General features: G+C 41.3%; 1 protein-coding gene across 1 annotated transcript in view; it reads left to right on the top strand.

Annotated features, from left to right (window-relative positions):
• Window positions 1-22278, top strand: part of NAT10 (N-acetyltransferase 10) — a 29146-nt gene that overhangs the window by 2481 nt on the left and 4387 nt on the right. Inside the window, exons 4-27 of the mRNA XM_072865772.1 lie at window positions 275-397; window positions 977-1038; window positions 1899-2013; window positions 3378-3485; window positions 4369-4502; window positions 4878-4971; window positions 5344-5442; window positions 6580-6716; window positions 7247-7371; window positions 7682-7832; window positions 8312-8408; window positions 9187-9303; window positions 11405-11506; window positions 11614-11688; window positions 12278-12394; window positions 12579-12712; window positions 14742-14790; window positions 15450-15543; window positions 15637-15747; window positions 16818-16990; window positions 17511-17630; window positions 18615-18713; window positions 19127-19200; window positions 21770-21853. Of these exons, the coding sequence (XP_072721873.1) occupies window positions 275-397; window positions 977-1038; window positions 1899-2013; window positions 3378-3485; window positions 4369-4502; window positions 4878-4971; window positions 5344-5442; window positions 6580-6716; window positions 7247-7371; window positions 7682-7832; window positions 8312-8408; window positions 9187-9303; window positions 11405-11506; window positions 11614-11688; window positions 12278-12394; window positions 12579-12712; window positions 14742-14790; window positions 15450-15543; window positions 15637-15747; window positions 16818-16990; window positions 17511-17630; window positions 18615-18713; window positions 19127-19200; window positions 21770-21853 (2594 nt within the window). The remainder of the gene's footprint in view (window positions 1-274; window positions 398-976; window positions 1039-1898; window positions 2014-3377; window positions 3486-4368; window positions 4503-4877; window positions 4972-5343; window positions 5443-6579; window positions 6717-7246; window positions 7372-7681; window positions 7833-8311; window positions 8409-9186; window positions 9304-11404; window positions 11507-11613; window positions 11689-12277; window positions 12395-12578; window positions 12713-14741; window positions 14791-15449; window positions 15544-15636; window positions 15748-16817; window positions 16991-17510; window positions 17631-18614; window positions 18714-19126; window positions 19201-21769; window positions 21854-22278) is intronic.

Here is a 22278-nt window from a genome sequence, read left to right as displayed (position 1 = left end):
TTGCACTAGTATCAATTGCTTTCAGTTTAAATGCTGCAGGAAGTTTATTTGTTGCTTCTGTTATTTCAATTATGATGGCCTTAGGTATCTTTTACAAGTTTTGTGAGGATGAGATAGCCTTGCTGGTAGAATTTTAATGGGATGTTGGTTAATGCAAATGTTAAGTGTGGATTAAATCTTGAGAAATAATGTTTTCAGATTTTCTGTTCCTTTTAGTAGGTGCTAGTCGTGCTGGTGAACTTTAGGCAACTTTGAGGTTGTATTTATTTCCTAGGATTTTGAAGCCCTGACTCCAAACCTGCTAGCGAGAACTGTTGAAACAGTAGAAGGGGGTGGAATTGTGGTGATTCTCCTGAGAACTATGAACTCACTGAAGCAGCTGTATACAATGACCATGGTATGTTCAACGTAATGTGTCTGGTTTATATAAGCGGGTACATCGTGGTGATGCTAAATTTTGCTTTTGTTATCTGCCCATGTAACAGAAAGTTAAGTAAAAAATAGGCCTTTTGAGTGTTTTGTGACCTGTTACTGGGTGAGAACAGCTTCACAGCTCCTATATATTTCTAGATATGACCTATTCACGCTGAGTATACGTACCCATAGAGCAGGAACTATTTCCGTTAGTAATAATGCTAGTAGGTGAATTAAAGTGATAGACTATTTTTTCTTAGCATCCCTGAGGTGGTGAAATGTTCCCTGCCTGGCAGAATTGACCTTTAAGTCAGACAAGAATAAGTAAGACCATTGTGAAAAGTATTGTTGGGAAAAGTACATTTTAAACAAGTATTTGGAAAATGTGGATGTTTCACAACAAACAGAAAATCAGAATCCTGTCTGGGATGCGGTGTTGATGAAAAGGGAGACTGTAATCTACAAGAGTGGAAAAGAAGTTGGGTTGTCCCATGAGTAAGAATCTTGTAAACGTCATTCTTACTGCTGTTCCTTCTCCAGACACTTTTTCTTTTTGTTTCAGGATGTACACTCTCGATATAGAACAGAGGCACACCAGGACGTGGTAGGACGGTTTAATGAGAGGTAAGTTATTAAGAGTGTAAAGTATCTAAGCTGTATGCCCAAGAAAAGCATCTGGAACAGCATCGTGTATTCATATTAGGAAAACATTCTATACGTTTACATTGGAATAGGGCTTCTTGGCTGCTTCAGCGAAGTTTTCTTGTACTGTTCTGGAAATGAATACAGTTTGTTGTTGGAGGAATTGTATACAAAATTTTGGCCTACGTTACAAGGAGTATATGCAAATAGGCCTAAATTTATAAACTGTTCTGAGTCCCTTTCTTGAAACGCTCTGTAGAAACATAAACGCTCCAGATGCACCGAAGTTCAGATACTGATTGCACTGCTGTAAAACTGCTTAGTGTGGAGTATTCTCTGTGGTTTTAGAAGTGTCTTGTAAAGGTGTTTTCTCTCCTTTTGTTGTACAGAATAAGAAGCTCTTATTGAGTGAGCGAGCCCTAGCTTTAGCCATAGGAAAATTGCAGAAATCATTCTTTAGCATGCAGGTGGTTGTGTGATGTCAGAAATCAGAAGGATGAATAAGCCAGCACTGACTGCAGTCTTTGGGGGTCAGCGCTTGTCACAAGTGCTGTGGATTCACGTCTTGCACTTTTATGCAGCTACCTCCCTCTTAAATGCTCTCTTGGTAGATTGTCTTTAGTTAGCGTTCTTCTTTGGAGGCATCCTGGTAAGTGGATACCTGTTTTGTGTAGATGATCCTGATTTTATGGTAAGAGGCACACTGCCAGCTGTGTGAACTGGTCGTCGCTCAGCTGTAAATAAAATACTATGTCTGGGCTTAGAAAAGAGTTTAAATTAACTACCAAAATGCAGTTATGTTGCTAGTGTTTTTACTGAGTTGCCTTTGCTTAACTGCCCAGGTTCATTCTGTCTCTGGCCTCATGCAAGAATTGCATCGTAATTGATGATCAACTGAATATCTTGCCCATCTCCAGTCATGTTGCAAACATCACACCTGTTCCACCACAGTCGCAGGTCAGTAAGCAACGTCAGCCATTTTTCCTTGGGAGAAATTGGTCTGAGGTGACCACAGTATGTTAAAGATTTAAAAAAGAGGAAGCTTTCCCTTCGCCCTGATCTATATCAAATAATGGTCTTGCAGAGAGGAAGTAGAATGTTCTGCAAAGATTGCACCTGGTATGGGTGAAGCATGGGAAGCTGTCTTTTCTTTCCTCCTTGTGTTTTTTTCTGTCACAGCTTCTTTTTTGTGCTTGCCTGTATTTATCGATTTTGCTGTATTGCTGTTTAGCCTAGCAAGGTGGAGCTTAATTGCTGGGGTTGCTGTTTCAGAAGTGCATAGAGAGATTTAAAGCTGATGGACGGTTGGGACGAGACAAATAAAAAGACCTTTCGATGGCTGGAGGGTGGGAAAACACTTTGGAAATAAGGTCGGGAGACACCTGATACCTAGAAGCTGGGGTAGTTGTTTCAATTTCTGAGTTACGCATACCGCATCTCGGGAAACATTCACTGAGTGTAAACCAGACATATAGCTTGCACTGTTAGAAATTTATCCTTTTATCACTTTCAGTTGTAGACTAAAGTAAAATGAAACCAGTTTTAAATAGAAATCTTTAAGCTTTTGAATTTTTTTGTGTGGCCTAAGAAATACCAACAGAGGTTCTGTCAGAGGTGGTAAAAGTATTTAACAGAGCACTGATTTTAAAGAACAAAACAAAATAAACCCCCCTTAGCATTATAACAATATTGACAGCAGCACAAATGCTTAGCTGTTGGATGGATATAGACTGATGCCTTTGGAATTTTAAGTGACAATAAGGAAGATCAGAGTTCATTCCAATTTAAAATTGATTGCTTTTCTGTCCAAGTTTATTGTTTGGCTTTGAAAATCTTGATACTGGTTTGAAAACTGATCTATTGCTGCTGCAGTAGTTTTTCCCCCTACGTGGCAATATGTACACCTCGTATGACAGGTATAACAAAGATCATAAAATTTTGGTACAGCCTGAAGACTGAAAAACGAATTAACTTCTTCAGAAAATTTGTCCATTGTCTCCTCTTCCTAGCAATGCCATTCTCCAGTTACCATGTACTGAAGAATCCTTTCCTTTTTTCCTCCAAGCTTGGGGAAGCCAGGATACCCACTGCTTGTATAACTGTTCTCGTACACCTTGTGTAACACTTCAAAAATTGAAGTGTTAAGTATCTGTCTGTCCATCTAAATTTTTCTGTTTGTAGGGAGTATATTCAACTTGTGGTAACATTTCCTTTCACATATCTTTCTCTGCCTGATAAAAGATATCAGAAGACATCACAAAGGTATAAGTGTGCCAAAGTGTCCTTTACTAATCCTGTTATGGTAAATCCTGTGCTTATAGGAAGATAGCCTCCGGCCACAGGACTTGGAGCTGAAAGAACTGAAGGAGAGCTTGCAGGATACACAGCCTGTAGGAGTTTTGGTGGATGGCTGTAAAACCCTGGATCAGGTTGGTGTGGTGATTAAATTTAAGATACTCTGTGCTTGACAGGTCACCTTAAGTACTGATGTTTGTGTCTCATCTTGCATGTAATCAAATCTGAGCGTCAACAGTGATGGGTGTGGTCTTAGAGAATTTCCTTGAAAAATTGGTTGGACGTGGTAGCTCAACAACAGTATCAGTGATTTTCGTCATGAAGTTGAGAGTGAGTGGAAGGACTAGAATGGAGACAGGAAGCTGATCTGGAGAAGTCCACATTTAAAAAGATGATGAGCTCTCAGGGTTTGAAATAAGTGGGAAACTTAACCTGAAGTTTCTGTTCAGTTTAGTTGTGAATAGAAGTTGAAAATCTGTATCATTTTTTAATATGCCCCTATTCCTGCCTCCCTTACACTTTTTTTACTCCAATTTGAGAATCACTGACTAGTGCAAAGGAAGGCTCTATTGCAATTGTCTTTCCTGTTTCAGAGTACCCACTGAGAAGTTGCAGTTCAGCCTGATGGCTTCCAGAGCTGTGCACTGCTTAAGCCCTTTTATAGCAGGTCTTCTCACTGCCCAGATATGTTAGTCTTCCTCCTCTGAGAGCAGTGTGCCTCTTCCCGTCTTACTGAATATACTGTGTGGTCAGTGGTGTGGAGGTAGTAATGGAAAATTGCTGTACTGATTGTTGATCTGTGTTTTGACCTGAATAATTTCAAGAACTCAGTGGGTAAAGATTACTACTTCTTGCACATTATTTGTCTGGGTTTTAATGTTGAGCTCTCCCATTTTGTCTTTCTCTTCCTTCTTCCTGTTCTAGGAAAGAAGATATGTACTAGTGGTAAGTGTAAGTAATGCTGAAAGCAATTTAAACGCAGCTGATTTTTGTTTTCTATTTTTTTCTGATCATCAGGCAAAAGCAGTTCTAAAATTTATTGAAGCCATTTCTGAGAAGACTCTGCGGAGCACTGTGGCATTAACAGCAGCCAGGGGACGTGGTAAATCTGCTGCTTTGGGACTGGCTATTGCTGGAGCAGTAGCTTTTGGGTGAGTGATCCCCCCCCATTCTCCCAGGCTTTATTTGCATCCATGAGTTTTAAGAAAAAAAAAAAAGATGACAGGATCTGAATATATTTGTAATTTCTAGTCTAAATTTCCATCCCTCCTTTTTATTCTTCTTATATCTTTTGATTGCTGCATACACTGATATTCAAGTTTTTCTATTTTATAGTAATAAGAAAACCTCAGTCTTTAAAAATAAAAATAATCACCCATAAATTGACATAAGTGTCTAAAGGAATCTTCTGTGTTTTGGTTATTAGGTAAAATCAACCCCTCATATAAAGAAAACATTATACTTAGTATGCGTATGTAAAATTTGTCAGAAGAAGAGTTAAACTCTTGTTTTATTTTTCTGTGCAGTTACTCCAATATCTTTGTCACATCTCCAAGCCCTGATAACCTTCACACTCTCTTTGAGTTCATATTTAAAGGCTTTGATGCACTGCAGTATCAGGTAAGGAGAGCAGACTATTTTACAATACTTTCACAGCGTTCCTGCTTAGGAGGGGTTTTGCATCTCATCTCCGATTTTTGTTAGATATATTAGCTACCAGCCTTTTTAGTAATGTTCTGCAAAAATGAATCATAGTACAGTTATGTTTCCTTCTCTATTTGTAAGCTGGGTAAATCGGTTTCTTTGTGAAATAGTTTTTAACATAAGTAAATAATTTCTCAGTTCTCAGGCCTCTGAAGCTTTTGTTATAAGAGTTTGTAACTAGAATCTGAAATAACTGTACTCTTAGTGAGCTTATTTTGATGATAATGGTAAACGATATTTTTCTTAGACCTTGGCTTGTTCATACTCTTTAACACTGTATTCTTTCAGGAACATCTGGACTATGAGATTGTTCAGTCTTTAAATCCAGAGTTTAACAAGGCTGTTGTCAGAGTGAACGTGTTCAAGGAGCACAGACAGACCATTCAGGTAACTGGCCTCTTTTGCACTCTTGCCTTTCTACTTTTTGTTCCTAACTGTTGGCTTTAGTGATGCTGTAGTTGTTTTGATTTTAAGCATGTTCATTTTATGTGATGTCTAACTGTCCTGATTGATCTTGCTTTAAGGCAGACCTTTTTTTCTGGTGAGTGACTTTCACAAAATAGCTTATTTCTTTCTGTGAGTAATTTGTAGATTACAAAGCTCCCTTGGTAATTGCTTGTGGGTTTCTTCTTGAAAGAAAAGCAAAGGAAGGTGAAAGAAATAGTGAAGGAAGAACATATGTTTCTAGCGATTAGATTTCCTTTATTTCCATGATCTCTGCAGATAAATTTGTGTGCAAATGTGCAAACCAAGATGTGTGACTCAGTCCTTGTTAGGGTAACATGAACCCTCTTCCGACTGTTTCTTTTCATGTCTCAGTCTCTGGCTTGATGGTCTGTCCTGGTTTCGGCTGGGATAGAGTTAATTTTCTTTCCAGTAGCTCGTAGAGTGCTGTGTTTGGGATTTAGGATGAGAATAATGTTGATAACACACTGATGTTTTAGTTGTTGCTCAGCAGTGCTTACACTGGTCAAGGACTTTTCAGCTTCCCATGCTCTGCTGGGTGCACAAGAAGCTGGGAGGGGGCACAGCCAAACTGGCCCAAGGGCTATTCCATACCATGGGACGTCATGCTCAGTATAGAACCTGGGGCAGTTGGCCGAAGGGCAGCGATCGCTGCTCGGGGACAGGCTGGGTGTCAGTCGGCAGGTGGTGAGCGGTTGCATGACTTGTTTTTTTTCTTGGGTTCTCTCTCTCCCCCCCCCCCCTTTTCTTTTTCATTACTTCTTCTTCTTCTTCTTATTATTATTATTATTATTATTATATTTTATTTCAATTATTAAACTATTCTTATCTCAACCCATGAGTTTTCTTACTTTTGCTCTTCCAATTCTCTCCCCCATCCCGCCGGGAGGGGAAGGTGAGCAAGTGGCTATGTGGTGCTTGGTTGCCAACTGGGAGCTAAACCACGACATTGTCATGGAGAATAGCGACAACAGACAGCTTTTCAGGCCACCTCTGACATTTCCCTAATTCCCAGACAGGCTGTTGTTGAAAATGACAGTGTCCTCTCATTCCTTGCAGTACATACATCCTGCTGATTCTATGAAACTGGGTCAAGCTGAACTTGTTGTGATTGATGAAGCTGCTGCCATTCCTCTACCCCTGGTGAAAAACCTGCTAGGCCCTTATCTTGTTTTCATGGCTTCTACAATCAACGGGTAAGGCTTCAGCAGCAACTGTCTTCCTGGGAAAGCAGTTGCGCAAGTGCCGGCGGACCGTTTCTTACCTATGGTACTTTTTTTATTACGCGCTATGACATCAGGTCATGCTAATTCTTGATCTGTCATGGAACTGCTCCTTAAAATAACCAAGAGTCAGTACTTGAACTTGCTGCTTTCCTTTGGTTCCACTGTCGATTCATTAAGTGTTTGACTTGCGCCTCTTCTGTTCTGCTACAAGGAGCAAATACATAAACAGGATTCTGCAAGTCTGTTAGGAGAGAGGGAAGAGGGAAGAATGACATCTTCCTTCCAATATGGTGAGACTCAGAAAGTGACAGGGCAGGCTGCCCTGTCCTACATGCGTAAGAACATCAAAAGGCAGCGATTCTCACAGATGGTTGGGGCCCTCACAGGCCTCAGAACAGCACATAGCTCTGGGTGGCAGCCTGGTTCTCTGCTGGAGCTTCCCCGTGGCTCAGGGTTGCTGTTTGGTTATTTGCTTCAGACTTTTGTCTTCTGCTTTTCAGGTATGAGGGTACTGGTCGATCGCTATCTCTGAAGCTCATTCAGCAGCTCCGTCAACAGAGTGCACAAACCCAAGTCACCATGACAGCAGAGAACAAATCTACAGCCACAGCTAAACTCACCTCAGGTACGCCATTGTATTCTGGACTGCAGTGTATAACCATGATCTCCGGTGCTGCTGACTGGCAAGCCCCATGGGTATCCCATGTGTCCATGTACTTTGCAGCTGTAGGAAGGTAGGGGTATGGGAAAATGAAGGAACTCTCCTCTGTTTTTTCCTCATGATTTTCAGATGTAAAAGCTTTTAAGGGATGAAAGCTATATGAGTAATGATTTTTTAATCTCCTGGGAACCCTTCAAAGGACACTGATCCTATTGGATTCTTTGCTAGATGTAACTTCCAACACTAGCTGTTCTTCTCTGAAATCTGTTTGCAGCTCGTTCATTGCATGAAGTCTCCCTCCATGAGTCAATCAGATACGCCCCTGGTGATCCAGTTGAAAAGTGGCTAAATGATCTGCTGTGTTTGGACTGTCTCAGTATCACCAGAATTATCTCCGGCTGCCCGCTGCCTGAGACTTGTGACCTGTATCCTTACTCAAATGTTGTGCCCTGATCAAAATATATTGCTTTCAGGTGAAGGAGGCTTTTTCAAGCTGATTAATAGTGGGTTCTCCAGCTAACGTGATAGCCTCAGCACATGATCTTTTGGCAAAAGTCTATTAAGACCACACTTCTGGAGTTAAGCTCTTACCACTGCCTTATAAGCCTGGAGGTGTATGTTACCAGGACTTACCAAACTCCAGCTTTACTGCAGGGACAATCCTAAGGAAGGGCTGAATGAATGGAAGCCCTTGTTGGAGTTATAAAAGGTTTAGCTTTGCAGCTGAAGGGTGTGAAAGCTATGAACACTGCCCAAAGTCATTCCTTGTTGTAGATAGAGCTGTAGAGTCTAAGAGCACGAGCCAGCATGTAGCCCAAGGCTGTACTGAAAATATGACTCCTAAACCAACAAGGAGCTTTTTCCTTGTTTCCAGAGAGGTTGTTTCCTTAACCCCTGTGTTTAGATACTACGTAAATAGAGACACACTTTTTTGTTACCACAGAGCATCAGAAGTTTTTCTGCAGAGACTGATGGCCCTCTATGTGGCTTCACACTACAAGGTAAAGCTTGTGCTACTTCTATCAAAATTTCAGCTAGGAATTTTGTGGAGGGAGCAGTGCTTTTTATGGCAGTCTAATTGAGTTGGCCTAACTGAAGTTTCTGAACAGCTTCAGTTGCTTCTTGTTGTATGCAGACCCGTATTCTCCTTTCTCTGAGAAGATCTCTGCCTTGGTCTGGGCTGAATATACTGGATTTACAGACATCTGGAATATTTTTGTCTTGAGAAATTCTGGAGACTAAATTCTAGATGAGCCTACAAGCTTGTCAGAATAGTATCAGTGATGAACCTCTTTTGCAGTTCTCTTTACCTTATTCTAGTAGCCTCAAGTTAACCAAAAGAGTAGTACCATTGTACTACTGAAAAGCGTAATAATTCATCTCAAGGTGTCAAGACCATGGGTGACTAGTAAATGTGAATGGTGAAGTCCATAAGTACTGAAGTACTGAGTACTAAAAATCTAACACGTAAAAAAAATTATTTAAGGTTTGGTAGATTAAGAGCCAAGTAGCTATATAAAAATAGAAAGTTCAGTTCCATACATATTAGAGCAAGAGGTTTCACTTGAGAAAAACAGATGCTGTCTGGTAGTATAACAGCCATGAACTGGCCTGTGAGCTTCTTCATCCATCAGTATTGTACTAGTTCCAAGTTTCTTAATAGCCCTCAATTCAGAAAATGGAGGATTGTTTAAAAGTCAGCTACTGACATTACGCTGGACTTTGAAGCTCTTCTCATGGAATAATTCTTCAACTTTCTGGTATGTCTCTACCCTCCAGAACTCACCCAATGACCTTCAGATGCTGTCTGATGCACCTGCCCATCATCTTTTTTGCCTTTTGCCACCTGTTCCACCTACCCAGAATTCGTTACCAGAAGTACTTGCTGTTGTTCAGGTAAGAGAGCAGCATGTATCTATGAAGTGAATTGTTCAATAATGAAGCAGTACACTGCTACGAGACACTGGATTATGACAGCAGTGTACTATCTAGGAGTAGAGGGTAGCTGAAGGCTGTGTTTTTGTGTGCCTTACAACAGTGTATTAGGGCCGTTTTTTTCCCCCCACTTGCTTTTGTTAACGGTAATTGCTGCATAAGTACATTGTGATGCTGATCCTTTCACATAGACCTCCCGGTCTCCACGATGTGTTTGTGCTGAGAAGCCTTCTGAGGAGCTGAACTACTGCTTCAAGAGATGACTTTGTCCTCCCATTTCAACTTCCTGCAAGGAGAGTTGGTTCACTGGTTCACTCTGCTTATGCCATGTTTCTAGCATTCCTTTTATTGCAGTAGAATTGCAAAAAAACCAAACTCCTCAGATGTGTATATGCTTAGAGATGTAGAAGTATTTCAGTCCTTGACTGTTGGGTATCTGACGATAAGCTTCCTTCCTTCCTTCCTTAAGAACACAGATTCCTAATTATCTGTGTTCGATGCAGCTAGTTAAGTCTATTGTTTCTTAAAAGAAAAAGACCCATTTACATGAAAAATATATGACATTTAAAGAGAAATATTGGTGGGACAAGCTTTTATGTTTGCTGTTGATGGACTACAGAAAATGCATGGAGCACTTCCTATGCTTTAATCTCTTCAGGCTTCTGTTGCACCATAGTGTAACGCCTGCTGCTTCAGATGTACCTGGCTGGCCCGCTGGTGTGCTTTTTGCCACAGGGCTTTTAGGGGCAGAGCCTGTTTGTGGGCACATACGTGTTTGCTCATCATGTTGCAGAGCAGGGATCGCATGAAATGCCGATCCTGCATAATGGACTCAGCAACTGAGTTGTGGTGGGTTGACCCTGGCTGGACGCCAGATGCCCACCAAAGCTGCTCTATCACTCCCCTCCTCAGCTGGACGGGGGAGAGAAAATACAACGAAAGGCTCATGGGTCAGGGTAAGGACAGGGAGAGATCATTCGCTAATTACCGTCACAGGCAAACCAGACTCAACTTGGGGAAATGAGGTTACTTTATTACCAGTCACTTCATAGTAAGATAATGAGAAATAAACCCAAATCTTAAAAACACCTTCCCCCATCTCTCCCTTCTTCCCAGGCTTAACTTCACTCCCGAATTCTCTACCTCCTCCCCTGGAGCGGCACAGGAGGATGGGGAATGGGGGTTGTGGTCAGTTGATCACACGTTGTCTCTGCCGCTCCTTCCTCCTCAGGGGGAGGACTCCTCACACTCTTCCCCTGCTCCAGTGTGGGGTCTCTCCCACAGGAGACAGTCCTCCATGAACTTCTCCAACATGAGTCCTTCCCACAGGCTGCAGTTCTTCACAAACTGCTCCAGTGTGTGTCCTTCCACGGGGTGCAGTCCTTCAGGAGCAGACTGCTCCAGCGTGGGTCCCTCACAGGGTCACAAGTCCTGCCAGCAAACCTGCTCCAGCGTGGGCTCCTCTCTCCACGTGTCCACAGGTCCTGCCAGGAGCCTGCTCCAGCACAGGCTTTCCACAGGGTCACAGCCTCCTTCGGGCATGCCCCTGCTCTGGCGTGGGGTCCTCCATGGGCTGCAGGTGGAGATCTGCTCCACCATGGACCTCCATGGGCTGCAGGGGGACAGCCTGCCTCACCATGGTCTTCACCATGGGCTGTAGGGGAATCTCTATTCTGGCGCCTGGAGCACCTCCTCCCCCTTCTTCACTGACCTTGGTGTCTGCAGAGTTGTTCCTCTCACATATTCTCACTCCTCTTTCTGCTGCTGTTGCACAGGTTTTTTTCCCCCTTAAATATGTTATCCCAGAAGCGTTACCACCATCACTGATGGGCTCGGCCTTGGCCAGCGTCAGGTCCATCTTGGAGCCAGCTGGCATTGGCTCTGTCGGACATAGGGGAAGCTTCTAGCAGCTTCTGACAGAAGCCACGCCTGTAGCTCCCCGCTACCAAAACCTTGCCATGCAAACCCAATACATGAGTATAAATTGTGATTCTGCTGTAGTGGAGTGGCTGTAGGAGAAAACACTTTTTCTCCATTAATGGTCTTTTACCTTTTCTGGCAGGTGTGCATGGAAGGAGAGATCTCTCGCCAGTCTATCATGAACAGCCTTTCTAGGGGAAAGAAAGCTTCTGGTGATCTTATTCCCTGGACCATTTCCGAGCAGGTGAATAATTTGTCTGTGTACTCACACCCAAGATACATTTCAGCACTATTTCTTATCTCCAGAGTGCCTATCTGTGTTCTTTAAATTGACTTTTGTCTCTTACGCAGTTCCAAGATCCAGACTTTGGGGGCCTCTCTGGTGGGCGTGTTGTTCGTATTGCAGTTCATCCGGATTATCAGGGGGTAAAGTATTTTGGAACCCAGTTATTGTGAATAGTCAGCAGTGCTACCGTGAGAATGGCTGTATAGGCAGAATTCAAGAACAGGGCGAACATTTCAATTGCTGCAGTTGTCAGCATTTTAAGCTTGGGGACTGAGCCAGCGGTAGTAACAGAATGAGGTCAGATGCACAGAAATGGTCAGATCTTTCCTCTGGGTGGGTAGCAAACCAGGGCTCCTGTCATTACTAGGCAGCATTGTAGCGTGCCAAGCATCCCAAGCAGCAGTATACAATCAAGATCCAGTGATATTTATTGTGAGATTAGCAAACGTTGACGCTGGTGTTCGGCATTTTCTGAGTGCCAGAGTTAAGCACCAAGAATTATTACACAGTCCTGAACTACCCACTGGGCTCTCATCGTGATTTTGGACGTGCAGGTTCTGTAGTGTCCTTCTCCATGGAGCTGCTATGTAGCAAAGAAAATGCATTTTTGCAGTGACTGATGATTTGCACTGATGATTGTTAATGGGTTTGTAAGGGGAGAATGTTGTTGCCCTGTCTTAAAAACCAGATACATCTTTTTGCTTATAGTGTATTGTTCCTACTTCACAGATGGGCTATGGCAGCAGAGCTCTGACTTTACTGCAGATGTACTACGAAGGCAAATTTCCGTGTTTGGAAGAAAAAACAATTCAAAAGCCAAAAGAAATTGCAACTGTAAGCAGTGAGGTACGGAGCTCAGTGCATTTCTTGTATTTTCTGTTGTGCTAAGCTGTTTGTTTTTCACTGTAAGTCTCGATAATGATTTCTCTGTGTAAGGAGGAAATCTATTTATTTTTTATACAGAATATGAGATTTAATTTGCAGATTTCTGTGAGGATTGCTACTAAGCCATTTCCACTTTCTCTTTCAGACTGTTAGTTTATTAGAAGAGATTGTGACACCTCGGAAAGACTTGCCTCCTTTACTTCTGAAACTGAGCGAGAGACAAGCTGAAAACCTAGACTATCTGGGGGTATCTTATGGCCTAACACCAAGATTACTCAAGTAAGACATTATTCTATTTGCTATTCTATATTACGTCCAGTGCAAAAATATAACTATATAAATTATATGTATTAAAATATATATAAATAATATAATGTATATAGATATAGATGCAGATATTTTAGCCCTTGGGCATTCTCTCTATCTCTGCATGCTTCACTTGGTTTCTAAAACTGGGACAGGTCCAAGCCCACTTCTCCTGTAAGACCTTTTCTTGATGTAGGGCTGATCCTAAGTGTGACCCCTTCAGGGTAGTTTTTCCTCAAACTCCTCCTGAGGGAAAACCCATTCCCTTCTTGGTTGTCTCTCTGACCCTTCTAAACAGTTAATTAGCTTTAATTGCTCAGCTTTTCTAGGCTAGAGAAGTAGGAACAGCCTGTAATAAGTAAGGAGAAGTTAAATACTACTTCCTCTGACCTGTAGAAGCTTGAGCTGCTGCTGACTTCAAAGCTAGTTGTTAGTTTCCTGAGTAATGTAAATGCTTTTCACCAGCAACTGCAGCTGCTTCTTGCTTTTCTTACCATGGAGGAACTGAGTTACTGCAGCTGTAAATCATTTATTAATTTTTCTTATGTTTTACCTCCAGTGTACAACATAGTTTTATATAAAAGCATACGATTTTATAATAAATGCTAACTTTTTAAATATTATCAAATTCTATAAAATACTTAGGTTTCTGAGACTTTCTTAGCCATAGTGTGGGAAGTGGTGAATCCATAGTTTGGGAGACAGTTTCAAAATAATGCAGAATTCTTCCTGTTGCTAGCCTAAAAGCAAAGCAGTCATTTATCACCTAAAACCTTGGTTCCTTGCTGCCCTACCCCCACTTAGAGAGGTCCTAGGGTGCTGTACAAGCACATGAGATGAGACTGAGTTCAACAGAAGAAGTAAGAGCGGTGGAGGCCAATTTGTGACTGACCCAGTCAGCACAACGTTAGACAGCTATGTGTGATTTGGCATTTCAGATACAGAGACTGTAGCCTGTTTTGTTCCATGGCAAGCATGCTGCAAAGTTCATGCCAAAATGTGACGGCGAATTGTTTAGCCGTGCAGGAGAGCATCAGAACTGAACGGTTATTGTGAAATAATCTTAATCTTTGCAAATTATAAAGCAAATGGTTCAGATGTCTTACTTTATTTGAGCGATCCCTCTCGGGGCAGAGGGGGGAGAATAAAGTGTTTCACTGCTTCTTTTTTAATTATTTGCTAGCTGTGGTGGGATAGATAAAAGAAGGATGAATAGTGGGGTAGGGAAAGGCTGGGGTGCACACGTAGGGCTTCCTGCTGAAATTTTGCAACATCCTGCGCAGCTGGATGAGTAGTTGTCCCATGGCCTGTGGAGGTAGGTTGCCAGTGACAGTTGCTGTGGGGCCTGGCTTCTTTCTTTTGTCTGGGATGCCATATGTTTGGTCTCAGCAGGTCTTTTTATACTAGTCCTCCTTTCACTGGGCAAAATGAATTGTAGGATCAGTTCACAACTCAGATGCAAGAAGGAACAGGAGGATGGAAAGCGATGTCAGCAGGATTTTGCTGATCAGTCTGGGATTCTCTCTGGCCCACACGTGACTATCTGAAGCCTGGAAGTTGCCAGGGAAAATCATCATTCATTGAAAAAGAGCGGAGTCTCTGAAGTAAACTGTAAATCCTCAGCCCCTCCCCAGGGGATCCCTTAGGAGTCTGTGATATTATTGGTCAAAACCTCTTTGCCTGTTTTTAAAGGAGGCCCTGGAAGCATGTCAAATACAGTAATTCTTGTATCATTTCTCTCAGTCTTTGAAAGTTTGTTCATTTTTTGATATCACAATCATCATTTTTCACTCCTCTAAGTTAGAACCACCGTCAGCTTGACTGCTGTTACCACTTTCTGTCAGTGTTGATTTTCCTTAGTTGGTGGGGTGTCTTACAGACTTTTGCCTAGTTTTCAACAGTTGTTCTTGTACGGTGGGTAGATTGCATTTAACCACAAGTAGTATTGTAGAATCAACAGCTCCACAGTTCTCAGTGCTTTTTCTCTTTTCCCTCTCCCCAGGTTTTGGAAACGTGCTGGATTTGTGCCAGTTTATCTAAGGCAGACACCAGTAAGTAGCATACTGTTTCTGAATGAAATCCAGCCCTATTGAAATCACTGGGCATCTTTCCATTAGCTTCTGTGAGATGTGATTTGGGCAGGGAAGTTTTCTGAGACTACATTTGCAGTTTGTTTTATGTTCATTTTTGTTCTTTAGGCCTATAGTTAGCTAAGGGAGTAAAGTTTTAGGGTTGTGTATGTGGTCTTCTAAGTAGTTCGCAGTTAAAAATTAGAGCAAAGGTGCAGCTGTTGAGGGTTATTAATGTGGTCATTGGTAAAATATGCAAGTGGCCCTTGAACTGACTGCTCTTGGTTTTCAAGGTGTTTACAAAAAATAGCACTAGCAGGTATAGTACTTTTGGAGAGAATAATTCGTTTGTCCTGTGTCACTGCATTTTTCTTTAGTTTTTCTGGCTCTCCAGCTGTACCTGGAATTTGTAATACTGGTGACTACTGGTTACCTCAAGAAGCCAAAATCCCTCAGCACTGGAATTTACCAAATTCTAGAAGTTCTAGAAGAAACCTATGTAAAAATAGGTTTTTACATTAGGTAGTGGTGATCAGTAGCATGACTTGTTGTTGTTGATTTAGAAGACTTTTGCCTTCTTCAGTTGAGCATAGAGTGCAAAAGCTTCATGTGGATGATGGGAAATATATCTTATTTATTAGAATGACCTGACTGGTGAGCATTCATGCATCATGCTGAAGACGCTGAATGAAGAGGACACTGAACAGGAGCCTTGGCTTACTGCCTTCTGGAAAGGTAACTTTGATTTTGCCAACACTAGAGGAATCTTCTGGGATATTTATTCTAGAGGTCCACAGAAGTCGTTTATTTTATCATCTTGTCCTATAGATTTTAGGAGGCGGTTCCTTTCTCTGCTTTCCTACCAGTTCAGCACATTCTCTCCCTCATTGGCATTGAATATTCTACAGAACAAAAATATCAAACAGCAGCCACAAGCACGTGAGTACCCTGGCTCACAACGTTCAGTTAGATTGCAGTTTAAAGTCTATGTATATCTTTATCGGAGTTCTCAAATACATGATTATATGATGTCTCTTGTGAAGTGCCATGAATTGCTCTCGGTCAGTTACTGTGTTTTGTTCCTGTTATCCAGAAAAATGCTTGTATTTCTAAGTAAAAGCTAAGAGGACATTTTCTGCCACTGAAAACGGGTAGTGGTGTTTTTTTGGCATGGGATTTTTTCCTGCTTTTTTGATTGAAGATTTAAGTAACCCAAAATTAGAGGGCTTTTGACTGTAACAGCTAAATGCATGACAAAACATGGATGGATACTGACACCTGCCAAAGCCAGTATGGAATTAAAAGGGAAGCCTTGAATAGCAAGGGTCAGTAGGCAGAGCAGCTTGCTTAGGATCCTAGGCAGAACGTTGTCATCAGAAATTTGGAAATTGGAATCTGATGTCTTTCAGAGAGAGAGGCTTTAGTTCAACTGCATGTTATTGGGCTCAATGCAGCACTTGTTGGGGGAAACACACAGGCGGTATAAAAAAAGGGGCCAGACAAGACAATTCTAACAGTCACTTCTGGCTTAAAAGCAAATTGCTGTTTTCTCAGTATGCCTAACAGAGGGGAGTCCTCTTGAGAGAACTTGGTAATCTGTGTCTTGTGGGTTTTTAGTGTCTGTCTTGGTGAAAGAGTTTTGGTTGCTGCTACAAGGGAACAAAGCTCTTCAACAGCAAAACTAGTGTAAGACAGTTAAAGACTGGGCAAACTGTGTTTCTCAACCCTCAGTGTTTTCAGTCTCTCTGGCATCTTTGAGTTGATATGCTGGTCTGTTTTGACAGTTGCAGTGTTTTTCATATGGGTGTATGCCTGTCTGAAAAGACTTTGAATAACCAAGCCAGTCTGAATAGCAGTGTTGTACCTAGTGTGTTGGATTCTGAAGTGAACCTATGGGGTAGCAGTTGGCCTTTACTCAATGATGTGAAAAGGAACTTGTTAAATACTGAGATCCTGGATAGCCGTGAAGAACAGTCTTGACATTGTCATCTTTTTATTGTACCTATCAGCCATCAGCCGTGCTGAATTAGAATCAGTTTTCATCCCATATGATCTGAAGAGATTAGAGATGTACTCTCGCAACATGGTGGACTATCATCTCATCATGGATATGGTACCTACCATTGCCAGGATGTTTTTTCTCAACCAGATGGGTGATATCTCTCTCTCTGCTGCACAGTCGGTATGTATGAGAACAAGCCATGCTTCACCTCTCTCTGTATATATATTTGAAATAGTTTCCCGTTTCATGTCATCTTTAAAAAAAAACTTTGCTTCAGTTAATTGCTTCTTTTGTAGTCCTCCTCATGATTTCTCCTGCTTGGAGTGTTCTTCCACCTTTAGCGTTTGCTTTGAATAAACTTTGTTGGGATCGTATTCTGTTGTGTGTTCAGTGAAGTACTCCATGCATTTATAATATGGTGTGAACTGTGGCTTAAAAACCCCTCAAAGTCTTCTGGCTCTTGAACTGTACTTCAGGAGAAAGGTATTCATCTGTACTAAGTATGGAATGGCACCTGCCATCTACAGCATAATTTAGGGGTGTTCCAGTGTATCTGAGCAAAGCTTCAGCTTGTACCAGAGAAGCCTTGTAATACTTGAGTAGAGCAAGGACTTGGTAAAACGTAGGGAGCGTGGAGGGTATTATATATTTGTATTTGCTCTAAAAGCCTCTATAACTGAAATACCTGTCATTTCCTCAGGCCCTTTTTCTGGGGATTGGCCTACAGCATAAATCTCTGGACCAACTGGAAAAGGAGCTAGAACTGCCCAGCAGTCAGTTGATGGGCCTCTTCAACAGAATCATCCGCAAAGTAGTTCAGGTAATAGCATCATGACAAGCGTTGTCTTGGTTGTATTGGACCAAAGTGTGATTCCAGTACTGAGCCTGGCACTAATAGAAAGCTGAATCAGAACCGTGTATCTTTAACATGTCCCACATAATTGACTGTAAACTTCTTTGTAAGATAGGAAAATCCCAGTGGAAAAAGCAGGTATTTATGGCATTGATTTATATAGTGTTTTCCCAAATAATAGCGCTTGTCTTATGTTTTGAATGTTGAAATGTCCTGACCAAAATGCTGAGCATACAAACCGTGTTGCCAGCTGAGTCTGAGCTATTTGTTTATGGTTGTTCACTGCATTGGTGGCATCTCAACTTTTCTTGAGAAAAAACTTTTCCAATGTTTAGAGGTAGACTTGAAGTCCAGTGAAATAACTGGAAAGTTTCAGATCTGGTTTTCTTTCTCTCTAATGTCTGTGATAAAGTGAGTTAACGTGATGAGTTATCAGATGGTGAGACGGACAGAATACTTGCCAGCTGCTTGCAATTGCTTGCTGAGTCTGGGGCCTCTAGTTCTCAAGGATCAGGATAGAGTAGCAAAGCTGCTGCAGTCTGGCACAGGTTGTTCATTGGAGGGGTGATTTGGTCAGCATAACACCCTTATAATTATCTTGAAGAAAGTACCATACAAAAAAATAAATATGCAGCTTTTAGCTGCAAATGTTAATCAAATGATGCTGTATTAATAAAGTATGTTGCAAACGATGAGTGACATTGAGTGCTGACTGATTTTAGTTTTATACTTTTTATAAAAGCTGTATATAATTCTGCCTTCAGGAAGCAGCCTTGAGCTTTCTATTTCAGTATGATGGAATGCATGCATCAGAAATAAACAACTGCCTGATAATATTTGCAAGGTTAGAAAAGTTTCATGGGGACAGACAGCATTTCTTATTTATTTTGAAGCAATAAACTAGAAGAAACATCAGCAAGTCTTACATGTGTTGGCTTACTTCATTTTCAGTTGTTCAACACAGTCCAGGAAAAAGCTGTGGAGGAGCAGATGGTGGCAACAAAGGATATTGTAATGGAGCCAACACTGAAATCTTTAAATGATGATTTGGTAATTATGAACTTTCTTCTTGATACATATGTAAACACTTCATGGAGTTCCCTTGAGTGTAGAAGCCTTGTAATCTAAATTTTCATGGATGGAAAGAATTCCACATCAGGTCTGTCACTTAATGGTAGTTAAAACCTGACAGCTTTGCGTTAAATGCTTGTAGTCACGCTTTGTTAATCTGCAATATAGATTTTTCGCAGAACCTACTAAGATGTTCTTGGAGTTACATATTAGAAGTATATGTATACAAATAACATTAAAATGCAATTCTATACAAGAGAGAAGCTTTTCAGGATCATCTGGTATTTGTTGTAGGGGATGTCCTTCTCTTTCAGTGGGAAAGGTGTTTTCCTTGCATTACACGGTCACTTGCACTTAGAACTTAATGCATCTGTTGTGCTGTCCTGTTGTAGGAAGAAGCCGCAAAGGAATTCCAAGAAAAACACAAGCAAGAAGTGGGGAAGCTGAAGGAAATGGACCTTACACAGTAAGAATTTATCTGTATGAGTCTCAAATCCAGTTTTCTCCTGATATCTGTTTGAATGCTGGGTCACTCGTGCATCTTGCTGAGACTTGTGCACAAGGCTGTAGCTGCAGTATCGCAATCTCAAACCATCAATAAATGAGAAATAGCAGTGGGTATTTTCGACAGTGGCCAGGTAAGATAAGCATATGCTATGCTATCTTACCGCAAAGTTACGCTAATGGAAACTTTGGGTATTGTGTGCCTGACAGCCAATAACTTAGTCTTCATCGGCTCTGTTAGCAGCTGCGTTGTTTCACACTCAAAACATTTTTTCCAGTATGAATTAAATTCAGTAACAACTTCGCTTCAAGGCCATTCACCTGTTTACCTCGGTACATGAATTCATTGCCTGAGAAGTGTGTCATACTCCCAGGTGTGAACTTACTGACTTCCCTTTTTCTGCTGGTGGTTTGAACAGAAAGCAAAAGGTTACGCGTTAGCAGATCACAGCTGATCAGTGGGGAGATCTGTCTGTGGAACTGTAGAACTGAATTGTTGTTAGAGTTGGGGCTGGCTCGTCGTTATAGTGCTACAAACAGAAGATGTGCTGCAAACAGGAATGCTGGATCAATTCTCAGCTCTGTCCTAGTGCCTCTGGCATGAGCTCGAGCACATTCTTCTTTTACATCTGTTATCTTTTGTCACTTAAATGGTAAATTATTCCTGGCAGTAGCTCTTACTGTGTATCTATGTGTCAGTCGTGATCCTGGCTGTGTACAGTATGTATATTATACATATATAAGTTACATAGTTCTATAATATGGAGTAATAAAGCAAGCTGCCTGGCTGTGGACTGTTTTTAATTTTACAGTTTCCCGTGCTTCTAGAAATAGTCATTAGTTTCCTCAAACCAGGATACCTGGGTCCTATTGTCTGCCATCCAGCTTAGCTGTGTGTGCAACTCCAGTGAAAATAGTATCTGGCTGATTTTAATATTATCTTCTTTAATGAAAAAAACCCATCAAAACCCCAAACCAACAGAAAAAGAACAACCAACCAAAGCTTCTTTTAGTATCTACAGCGTGCACAGATGCCTTTTAACTGCTGTAGAGCTGGACAATTTGTAGGATACTGAGTTGCTGAACCAGCAATTTACTTGAAGTGTCAGCAGATGTCTCTTTTTCTGGACCAACAGGAGTTACACATGCCACTGATTCTCTCCCTTCTCTCTCTCCTCCTCCCAATTTTTGTCATATAAATCCTGTTTACTACACTGGCATCTCAGAAAGTTGTCTATTTTGGCTCTAGATTAATCTCTGTTAAATCTGAGAAAAGGAATAAAAGCTGCTTTGAATCTTTGGTTGTCTTATGTGAAGGAAAGACAAAAATGGATGTGATTTGAAGTGACTTGCAAGTCAGTCACATTAGGAAAACAATATAACCAGCATTTTTTAAAAGTTTTAATTCCATTTTTTAGCGTTGATAGCGTTACATACCTGTTTGTCATTTTGGACCATGTTCCCTTTTTTTTCACCCAGAAACAGATTTCTGTTCTCCTTCATGAGGAGAGACAGACAAAAATCTGTTTGGAACACTTTTCAATACAGGTTATAGAAAACTAATAGAAGAGACAGAGCTGTTTGATTTGAAAGGCTTTGTCCAGTATTGTTTAGCCTTGTATGAACAAAGGCTAGTCTATTCTAAATCTCTAAGAACTTGAGATGGAGAGCAACCACTCAATTTTGCTACAGGACTGCTTTGCCTAGTTAAATTTGTATGTAATTTCCAGGGTACTTGAACACCCAGACGAGGGGCACAGAACGTGAGCTTATTTGAATAGCAGCCGTCTTAATTTCTCTTTTCAAAAGAAAGCTGCAGGTCTTCAGTTTTTCCTGGACTGATGCAGAAAAACGGTACCATTCAAGCTTACTGGTGGTCTAAGAGCAGCTGCTAATTTTGCTAACTTTCCATTATGAGCCATTGCTTTTTGCATCCTCTTCCTTTACCACCACAACCATCCTTCTCTTTTTTTGGTGGGGGGGGGAAAGAAAATAAGCCCTCAAGCTTTTCTAATGAAATCTGTATAGTGAATATAGATCTCACTGTGGTTGTCAGCCTTAAAGCTGTAGTGATTGAAGGTCTATCTTTTAAGAAATCTAGTGGGCAAAGTAGAAGTATAGACCACTGCTATGGAAAGTATAACCTTTGTGGCCTTATTTTTTGCTTTCATAACAGCTGTACTCTACTCAGCACTCTGCTTTTCTGCTGAGAGGCTTTCATAGAACAGTTTTGTGATGTTTACAATAGGGGCTCCTGCAAGAACTTCATTTGACACTGACCGGCTTTGGATGGGGACAATTGTTGGTTGCTATTGACCTAGTTTGGACTGAGTCTGCTGACAGAGTCGTGACAAGCTGTTGTATCCCTTTGCCTGTCTAGTTTTGTATGTATTTCCAAATGCTGATTTGGTTGGGTGCTGACGCAGTGGCTTTGTTTGTAGAGCAGTGTGTGCCTGACTATATAATCACCTTATTTTTTTTACTTTGTGCTAGCAATTTTACTTGGATTTTCCTTTACCTTTTTCACTTAGATATATTATCCGGGGTGACGACGAAGAATGGAATGAGGTGCTGAGCAAAGCAGGACAGAACGCTTCTGTCGTCAGTTTGAAAAGGTTAAGGAAGTTGAAATACTCCACAGAGGTCTCTTTGGTCTTTCCTGCTGGCTTTATTATAACGTTTTTCAAAAGAGTGAAGCTGAAGAGTTAAATGCAGATAAAATGAACTTAGCGTCCTTGATAGAGTCTCACTTTTCCTGGAGAAATCAGGGTGTGAGCACCTGAGAGCTCTACTGGGTACTCAGTGGTTCCTCTAATAGCAAGACTGCTGCTGTGAATTCTGTCTTGCTCTAGAGTACAGTCCTGTCTTCATATAACTTAGTTGCTTATTGTAACTTTTTTCTGTTGACATGGTTAAGTCTTGATCCTGATCAGGCACAGAGGTTGGTACTATTTCTCCCTTGGGTCACTTTTAAAGAAAGAACTCCTTCCACGTAACCATCCCATTTGCTTTGGAGCTAACGCTGGGTGGGAGCCTATGA

The sequence above is a fragment of the Ciconia boyciana genome, chromosome 6 (assembly GCF_034638445.1).
Source record: "Ciconia boyciana chromosome 6, ASM3463844v1, whole genome shotgun sequence".
NCBI classification, from domain to species: Eukaryota; Metazoa; Chordata; class Aves; order Ciconiiformes; family Ciconiidae; genus Ciconia; species Ciconia boyciana.
This window is presented reverse-complemented; position numbering and strand designations above follow the sequence as displayed.